Source organism: Salvelinus sp. IW2-2015, linkage group LG20 (assembly GCF_002910315.2).
Source record: "Salvelinus sp. IW2-2015 linkage group LG20, ASM291031v2, whole genome shotgun sequence".
NCBI lineage: Eukaryota > Metazoa > Chordata > Actinopteri > Salmoniformes > Salmonidae > Salvelinus > Salvelinus sp. IW2-2015.
In genome coordinates this window covers 15,026,307-15,036,108 of record NC_036860.1, presented here as the reverse complement: position 1 = coordinate 15,036,108, position 9,802 = coordinate 15,026,307, and the positions used below count along the sequence as shown (strand labels likewise).

Genomic DNA, 9,802 nt, shown 5'->3' with positions numbered 1-9,802 from the left:
TTTTACAAAAGCCAATGTGTACAGTGTGGTCTTTGGTTTGGTTTTCATTACTTGGTGTTATGACTGGAGATCATAATTAAATAGTATACTTTTGATAGCCCATTTATAATGATATGAGATTTATTTCATTATAATGACGAACCCTGTTGCAAGTCAATGACCTCTTCAGTTGTCTATTGGACAGAAATAAGTATATGAAAGCATAGGCTCATCTCAGAACTATAAGAGAAGTGAATTCATACTGACAACACCTCATACGCACAATATGGAAACAAGTTGTTTGAACTATTACCAGATTCATAATCAGAGATTCATACATTTGGTTAAGTGTATTTTACAAAATGTGCAAGTTCACAAAACAAATACCACTTCACAAGCATACAAATTACAATGGATTTACATTTTGTTTGCTTTGGTAAGGCTCACTTTTAAACATATAGTTTAGACTTCTGGTTAAAAGATGCTGCAGTTGAACAGAGTACTGTAACTGTTTCTTTGGGGCAGATCTCACTGCTTGTCCATGGGCATCAGAGCAAGCACTTTACATTTTCACTACTAAACAATATCATTTGTATCGCCTAATAGTAAAAGTGACAAGTAGCATGTAGTCCCCAATAGGTACAAATAATGTAATTCCTTTTACAGGATAAGTAAGTGGCTTTATTGCAGTCGTGTTGTGCAGATAATCAGATCTCTAAAAGACAATTTAATTACACTTCTCCAGGCGTTGTGAGATCTGAGCAACATGACTGCAATGAAGATGACCTGGAATGTGCCCCATGGTTTTTAGTGCAGTGTTCTAAGAACAATCAATCCAGATGAAAATAACCCTTCAAATGTGTGTGCTCATTAAAATATATTTCATTTAAACTTAACAGAATTGAACACAAAATGATGATCTGGATTTAATGTTCTGAAAAACCATCCTCAGCAGCTGTTCTCACATTTGGGACCCAGCTAACACTTTTTAGTTCCCACATCGTTGTGGGGAAGTTATTTTCCAAATAACCGAAGGAAAACCTTAAGGGAAAGTTACATGAACTCTCTGTGCCAGCTAGGGAGTCTCTCATTCAGCCTCTCTTGTCTGTGAAGGACCAGTCCCAGATCAGTCCAGGTACTTCTCAGCACGGAGGATCTGGCAGTACATCAGCAGGGAGAAAATCAGGGCCAGGATCTGAAACGACAAGAGAATGTATTTGAGTTATACAAATGGTGACCTATATTTCACAAAACCGGGTTAAGTGAATTGTTTGCCAGATACGTTTCCTAAATGATTAGATTTTTTTTTAAATTCAATATTTGTAGCTCATATTTCGTAGTTCATCGATTTTAGATATGTTACAACACTCAATATTCTCAATAACCCAGATTCCAGTGGTGTAAAGTACTTTAAGTAAAAATACTTTAGTAGTTTTTGGGGGTATCTGTACTTTACTACACATTTTTGACTACTTTTACTTTTACTCCACCACATTCCTAAATATTTCTTTTTTTACTCATTTTCCCTGACAGAAAAATACTTGTTACATTTAGAATGCTCATGCAGGACAGAATTATGGCACCTATCAATATAACGCTTTGTCATCCCTACTGTCTGATCTAGTGGACTCACAAAACACAACTACTGTGTAAATGATGTCTGAGTGTTGGAGTGTGCCTCTTTCTGTCCGTAATTAAAAATATGAAAATAGTGCTGTCTAGTTTGCTTAATATAAGGAATTTGATGTATAGCATTTACTTTTACTCAAGTGTGACAATTTAGTACTTTTTCTCCCACTGCACTTAAGTTCATTTAAAACCAGATACTTTTACTCAAGTAGTATTTTACTAGGTAACTTTCACTCTTACTGGAGTTATTTTCTGTTAATGTATCTTTACTTTTACTCAAGTATGACACTTGAGTACGTTTTCCACCACTGCAAGATTCAAGCTTTCTTTATAAACATGCAAGTATATCTGGCTGTTTATCAAATTTAGTTGACTAACAATGATCCTGCATGGTGGAATACAACCCTGGCTCATTGAATGTGATTAATTGACTGATCTATTAATATGTTGTAATTACCTGGACAATACCAATGCAGACTCCAAACACCAGGACAGAGAGGATGTTGTCCAGGAGCCACTGTCTGGCCTTCTGATAACACGGCTGAGAGAGGGAAGAGGAAAACGCGGGAAGAGAGAAGGACAAAGGGGAAGGAGGAGAGGGAAACGTGAGAGTAAATGGGGAAGAGAAAAGGGCAAAGGAGCAGTAGGGGAGGGTGGGGGACAAAGAGGGAGATGGGGGTTGGTAGGGGGGGGAAGAAGAGTGGAGGACAGATGTTAGAGAGAAGCAGAGCAACATGTTGATGAGAATTGGGTGTTGTAAGAATGCAGTTGAGAAAATAAATTGTATTGTCACAGTCAGGTTCATTCTTTACATTCTTGTAAGTGTGAGTGCACATGCAGATCTGGACTCTGTTAGCAAGATATGTAGGCAGCTGGGAAATGTCTTGTGCGCAGGCTGTTGAACCTTGACTCCCCAGACTCTCCCTCCCCGTCCCCCCCTACATTTGAGAAGTGGTCTGACCTCGATCCATCTTTCAACACATTGGTCCATCCCACCGGAGCAGCAGGAAACGGGGAGCGTTCCATTGATCACGGGGTACCAATCTGTTTTGCTGGTGACGCCGCAGCACTTGAACTAAGAAACAAGTATTGCATATTTGTTATTATCTCTGTTGGTCTCTGACTCTGTCAGATGGTTGTTTGTTTGTCTGAAAATGTGCCTCTAAAAATGTCCCTGGATCAGCAACTACACAGCCCCTCAGACTCACTGATACTGTATGTACATGGATGTACATTTCTAGCCAACAAAGATTTAAAGCGATAGTGCCAGCCAGATGTTGGCCCTTTTTTTATTTTACTTATGCAGAGTCAGATGAACTCATGGATGCTATTTTTATGTCTCTGTCCAGTATGAAGGAAGGTATCTTTGCGAGCCAATGCTAACTAATGTTCGCGCAATGGCTGGAAGTCTACTGGAACAGCTACAGTAGCATGCTGACTCTGGTTAAGTAAGGGCCCTTTAAAGGGTCAATCTGCAATTGCTACATCCATATTTGGATATATACAGTGGGGAGAACAAGTATTTGATAACCTGCTAAATCGGCAGTGTTTTACTTACAAAGCATGTAGAGGTCTGTAATTTTTATCATAGGTACACTTCAGCTGTGAGAGACGGAATCTAAAACAAAAATCCAGAAAATTACATTGTATGATTTTTGAAAACCTGCAAAATCGTCAGTGTATCAAATACTTGTTCTCCCCACTGTATATATATATATATAAATGATATGTAGCCATTGATTCTTGAAGAATATAACTTATAAATCCCTCATGAGCTTAGTTCAACTGTCTTACCACACCAGAACCACCCAAAAAATAAGCTTGTTTTACTCCAATGTTTGTAAACAAAGTAAAACAATGGATGGTCAGTTCCCGAGGGGTATACAACGAAGCAGGTTGAAGGAGTTAGGAGGTAGCTTAGGTCAACTTTGAGTTCAACTAGGTTTTACCGGTCATACGAACGTGGCTCATCTTTTAGCCAAGCACATTTCTATGGCAACGAATCCTTCAGAACTCACGGCTAACTCCACTTACCCAGAATGAAATGACTGAGGGCCATATCCCTCCCTCTGGCAAAGATTGCATCATCCCCTTCATTGGACGAAGTCGACTGGTTAAATATTTTATTAATCAAAAGTTTTTTGTGTGTAAAATGTTTTGGTTAAAATATCAAATTACACATTTAGTAATGACAGAATGCAACTTCACGCAATGTAACACTTTTGTATGACTTAATAACTATTGATAGAATAGGACTTAACTATTGATAGGAGTGGGGGAAATGGAGTTGATAAGCACACCAACGACTGTATTAACGATAAGTAATACAATAACTGCACTTCTAAAAGCCTATTTCACACTGCTGAATTTGCAAGATAACTTTACTTTCATTTTGGTTTCAGCACAATTGAAAATGTGGCACTGACTCGCCCATGGTTTGACGTTTCAGCATTGTCATAATGAAAAGTCTGGTGTTCGGCTAGCCGTGTGCGACATGCACGCGCAGTTACAAGCCTGCTAGAGTTAGCTACAGCCGGCCGAGCAATATCCACTGTTGTAGTATGGATGAAGCCTGAGCTGGAATGTGAAGCTAACTGAAGCTGGTTAGCTTAGAAAACTCTGAGTAGATCTAACGGGCTTTGTAGGATACCGCTCTGGCATCCATGGCTCTATGAATTTGAGGGTGGGTACGTTTCTCCAGCCCATCATTCAGCTTTTTCCTGAAACGGGAGAGGGGACAGGGCCGCAGGGCACATGCCCCGGGTTCCTGACCTCCAGGGGGCCCATAACCCCCCCCCCCCCCCCCCAAAAAAAAACCAGGTGGGTTTTGGGGCCCACCTGGAGGTTGGGGTCCCCTAGATAGCATATGATAGCAACATGTGTAGAATTCCAGGAAATGAAGCTGTACAACTGCACCATTTTTTCTGTCTCATGGTTAAATGTGAACAAAAGCATGAGATGGCCCACTGGGCACGCACTGGTTGAATCAAGCTTGTCCACGTAATTTCAATGAAATTACGTTGAACCAACATGGAATAGATGTTGAATTGAAGTCTGTGCCCAGTGGAGAGCTATAAAACAGCAAACGTGTAGAATTGCGGGAAATTTGCTTTAAAACGGCAACCTTTTATCTTAGCCTCAAGACAAAATGTGTAGAATAGCATTATAAAACTGCAAATGTTTCTCTCTGCACCATGCCAAAATGTGTTGAATTGCAGGAAGTTAGCTGATTTCCAAAAAACAAAAACTGCGAATTGGCCCATTAATGATGTAGACCGGGATCGCCTACACCCGCATAGCTGGGCTGCATGCACTACATTAAACATAATAGAATGTTAAATTGAACGTATACTGTGCTGTACTGTACGACCAGTTGAAAAACAGGGAGGGGTTGGGTTCTGACTTCAAAATGCACCTCTGCCTTTTAAATACGTCAGCCATTGCTTCAAGCCACACACCGGCACACCCACCGAACAACGCAAACGTACCTCAATGTCTGTTCAAGAACATTTTGGGGAAACGTGTCATTCAGTACAAGCTGTTCCACAACGTAGCAAACATTCAAGTGAACTGGACGCACCCTGGTGTTTTGGCGATGTCGGATGTGTAACTGCATTAGTGCTGTCAAATCAGTGAGCGTCTGCTCGTGTAGTTGTCACGAAGCCACACCCGTCCCACTCACATTAGAAGTTCAAAACGAGAAATAATGACACATTGAAAATCATTTAACGAAATAAGGATTTCTATCGGTCTAAAGCGACTCAGTGCATCCCATGGCAGTGTACGCAATAGCCTACCGTACCGGGCTGCTTGTGGATTTGACAGCTGTAAATGCAGTTCCACCTCCTACATCGCCAAATCAATTGAACACCTTCCTAATATTGAGTTACACCCCCCCAGGTCTTGAAATCATTTCACCGGGATGCTGGCCCATGTTGACTCCAATACTTCCCACAGTTGTGTCAAATTGGCTAGATGACCATTCTTGATACACATGGGAAACTTTTGAGTGTGAAAAACCCAGCAGCATTGCAGTTCTTGACACAAACCGGTGCGCCTGGCAACTACTACCATACCCCGTTCAAAGGCACTTAAATATTTTCTTGCATCATTCATCCTCTGAATGGCAAGGCTTAAAAATATTCCTTTAACCTGTCTCCTCCCCTTTCGATTCCCCGGGTCAGTCTATGTCATGGAACGAGCAGGTGTTATTAATGTTTGTATGATCAGTAAGTCCTTACTATCATCGTCAGTCAGTTTAAGTGATTTATCACTAAATCCACACTGAACAGACACAAGCACCATATAAGGTAACAGACTAGAGATTGGTGGGTTTCCCCTAACCCCCATCCCCCTCTACCATTTTCTGCACATTGTCCCATGACTTCTTCAGTCCTTCGTCTGTCATGTAATTCTTCATCCCCTCCTTTAACTCATCCTGCGCTTTCGTGTCCAGCTGAGAGAGAGAGAGAGAGAGAGGAGAGAGAGAGAGGAGAGAGAGAGAGAGGAAGTGTGGGCCTTGATATACTTGCAGCATATGAGACAGATATAGGGGATAATGTAGATGTACAGAAGGCTTCTATAATGTAGACTGTACCACCCCTTTGTCTTCTGTATCGGTATATAATTTTRTTTTTAAACACTGGTTGTTAATTTAGTGGTAATATGGTGGTAAAATTTTACTAATGACCCTCATTTGGGGTTGTTAAACATCAGTGGGTGAAACTGGATCTTTATGAGTGGCCAGGAGGATGGTAGACTGGACTCACCTCTTTGTGAAAGATATGGAGGACCAGGGTTAGAGTCACCTCTGTCAACACCAGGAGCAAAAGGATTACAAAGAACTGTGGGAAGGGAGAGAGAGAGAGGGATGGGAAAGAGAGAGAGATGGGAGAGAGGGATGGGTTAGATATGTAATCCTTTGGACCTGTGCGTGTGTGTGGTTTTGTGTGTTGTGCTAAGTTGACTTGTAAAGGTATTTAACATGGTTGAGGTGGACKCATGTTTTGTGATGTCATGGGGACTCACCGTCATCAGCAGGCAGCGCTGCTCCTTCAGGGCACCAAGGCAACCCAGGAAGCCTGTCACCATGGTGACGCCTCCAGCGACCAGAAGTAGGTTTGCTGCGGAGAGTGAGGGAAAAGACAGCGGGAGGGAGGAGAACTCGGACTGGGTGAATGATAGCCACACTCCCACTCCAAACAGGCCACACCCTCCCAGCTACAGAGGAGACAGGAGACACAAAAGGTGACTTACGGTGAATCTCAATACGTAAAGTGGTAGTTTATTCCTAAATCAAAGTTTGAACCATGTTTTTAGTCCTCAAAAGTAATCTATTTGTCGGACAAACTTAGATTTCCGAGTGAACTGTCAGAAGTAGTTGCCTCCATAGTTAGAAGATAGGACATGGGAAAGGAAGCAAGTTTATGCATTGGGACTCACCCTGCCTTTTGTGACTGGTCCCAGATCTGTATGTGTTTACATGTGTAAAAGCACTTACAGATGGGACAAGGCTACCCTGTGTTATAAGTTGTGCATTTTAAAAGCTAAAGCAGAGCAAAATCATCAATGCTGCCTGCTTGACCTACATAAGTAGAGATTTGGCAGGAGTCTTACTGTTGAGCGTGTTTCCATATGTTCCTACCAACTAACATATGTCCAGAGTTATTGGAGTGTCGTTTTATGTCTTGGTGCCGCCAACCAGAGGCTTTATCATGACCCTTTTTCTCTTTCTTTAACTCCATGGCCCGTTATGACTTTGCACTTTATGATATCTAGTTCAGAGTTTGTATTCACATCCTAGTGTTGTTAGCCAACACTGTACATTACGTGTGGTGCATTGTGAACTTGTTCCCCAGCCTAAGGTCAAGTTCACGTTAATCTGGGATCACAAATATATTCATTTGGGAGACAAATAAATAGACCAAATTTGAACATAATAGAAACAGGACCACAACAAAACTAGAACAAGGCCAGATTGGAATCAGACTAGTTTAAGACCCGAATTTACAATCTCTTATGGTATGTAAGTATGTAGAATGGAACAGGCCAGAACAGATCAGAACTGAGCCAGAACAGGACAAGAAAAGAGCTAGAAGAACACCGTAATAAAACCACACAAACAGGACTAGACAAAGACCAGAAACAGATCAGAACTGGAATCGGAGCTTAAAAGCTCAATCTGTGATATCAAACAGCCTGACCCTCCCGCTTCGTTTGGTAATCTATATTCTTCAAGATTCAAACAATGGGTATAGCGTACTGTATATCATTTATTTAAATGACTATTGGACAGCAGAACATCGTACAGATTGTGCCTTTAAAAAACTGAGGCATACCAAAGGACAGAGATGTGAAGGTACTGACCCAGAAGATGAGGTTGAAGACGAACATGAGGTATTTCACGCAGCACAGGCACCTCCGAGAGGCTGACATCCTGACAGAGAGAGAACAAAGTATTCTATATATTAATATTAAGTTCAAGCTAATTGGATTATAACAAGTTCAAGACAAGACTTGAGAAGTTTAATCTACTTAACTCTACTCAAGTATACCTTGGGCATACAGCACATTCGAGGTGTGATTGTGGTGGCAGATGGTTTTGTGTATTGTGGTTATTTTTATTAAGGTATTTATATGGTGTGTCTGTGGTTAGTTGTGTGTGTGGGAGGGCGGTGGGGTCTGTGCCTGTGTTGTAGTGTTCTTAGCCAACCAGTACAGTATGTATGGTGGACTTGCTCCCTAGCCTGTGTTCCTGAGTGGGTCTGATAAGTCACACAGTCACTGTGGTGGAATCTAGTGACCTGTTCCACACACAGGAAGTCAGTTTGTCAGAACACAGGAAGGAACCTCCCTTCTCCTGCTGGACTGCTAATTGTGTGTGTGCTTGCTAATTGAGCTCATGTGGGGCGGTCGTGGAAGGTTACCATGACCAGCCACAGACAGGATGAACATGACTCATAACACGACTGGAAGTGGAGCTCATTCTAAAGGCATGCTGATGCTAGAGTGCAGAATAGTGTGGTAGAATAGACTTAAAAATACTTAGAACAGAATGAAACAGAGGAGTGCTTCCTTTGTTAATAGATGTACAATAAGAGGCGGTCTTTGAAAACGGGGGAGAATTCTTGATCAAGCAAAACGACATTGATGTTGGTAGTGTGAACAATGCCAAAGTATTTTATGCGTTTTTACTTGTCCACCACTTAGAATGGACATAAATGGAGGCAGATGTACAGAAGAAAAAAACTACTTTGGCTTAAGTTCTGCTGTAAATTATATAAAATATAAATTATTCACAGTCTTAGACAATCAAATTGTCATAAATCAATATATGCCATTACTAGGATTCATGCATACACAGTCAAGGCATACCTGCCATGGTGGAGACCTTTAACGTGTGTGTATGTGTTTTAATTAAGCCTACTGTACCTGTCTGACTCCACAGGCTTGATATACAAACAAATGAGTAGAAGAATTCCAGGCTAGGGAATCCTCTTTTGTTCTCTTGGGTCTTCTTCTTTGTTGAGTTGATTTTATTTCAACTCAATAACATATGTTTGGATTCAGTCCCCTTTGTTCTGTTTTAAACGGTTCTCCAGATTAGAAAGCTACATTTGAGTTTTCCCTCTTTGTCGTCCTCCCCCTCTCGGTATGGATTGTTCTTAGGATAGAATTCCAGTTTCTTGCGCTCTCTCTTTCTTTTCCTCAATTCCTCTCTCTCTGTCCACTGTAGAATTCTTGTCAACCTTTAGATAAACTGTCCTCCCTTAAATCTTTAACTCAGTTGATACATTTAATAAGTCTATCCCTACATCTACAGTTTGTTTATCCTTTCTCCCTCTTTTCTATGACAACGCAGTTATCTCTCTTTCTCTTCTCAATAACTTCCAGATGTGACTGTGTTGTTGCCGCTCTCTATTCTCTCTCTCTCTCGCTCCCCCTCCTCCCCTCATTACTTTTGCCTTCCCTCCTCCATCGCCTCTTCCTCCTCACCCCCATCCCTTTACTCACAACATATCTCTCTCTCGCCCTCCCTTCCTCTCTCACACTCATTCTCCCTCTCTAAACAAACATTCTCTGTCAGATTATCCTATTCAGCAGAGAGACATTTAAGGCATTAATTTGCCATAGTAGCAGATTTTTTCTCTTCCTTTTCCTCTGATTCTGTTGTATGCACCCCCCCTCCCCCCAA

General features: G+C 41.4%; 1 protein-coding gene across 2 annotated transcripts; it reads right to left on the bottom strand.

Moving 5' to 3' along the window:
• Positions 1 to 102: 102 nt before the first annotated feature.
• tspan4b (tetraspanin 4b) lies at positions 103 to 9,568 on the bottom strand. Of its 2 annotated transcripts, XM_024013544.2 has the most exons (8): positions 9,040 to 9,558; positions 7,975 to 8,044; positions 6,637 to 6,828; positions 6,378 to 6,452; positions 5,969 to 6,064; positions 2,570 to 2,683; positions 2,066 to 2,149; positions 103 to 1,174 (listed from the first exon to the last, which is right to left on the bottom strand). In XM_024013544.2, exons 2-8 carry the CDS (start codon positions 8,041 to 8,043, stop codon positions 1,106 to 1,108), a joined length of 699 nt encoding a protein of 232 aa, XP_023869312.1. In that variant the 5' UTR covers position 8,044; positions 9,040 to 9,558; the 3' UTR covers positions 103 to 1,105. The 2 variants fall into 2 exon arrangements, with proteins under 2 accessions (XP_023869312.1, XP_023869313.1); XM_024013545.2 differs by lacking the exon at positions 2,570 to 2,683 and having other exon boundaries at positions 9,040 to 9,568.
• Positions 9,569 to 9,802: the final 234 nt, after the last annotated feature.

Bases quoted from the DNA above. Each gene is read 5' to 3' on its own strand.
- tspan4b (XM_024013544.2), bottom strand. From the start codon at position 8,043: ATGTCAGCCTCTCGGAGGTGCCTGTGCTGCGTGAAATACCTCATGTTC. The intron at 6,829-7,974 runs GTCAGTACCTTC...TCTCCTCTGTAG, and splicing joins TCTTCAACCTCATCTTCTGG to CTGGGAGGGTGTGGCCTGTT. The intron at 6,453-6,636 runs GTGAGTCCCCAT...CCCTTCCCACAG, and splicing joins AGCGCTGCCTGCTGATGACG to TTCTTTGTAATCCTTTTGCT.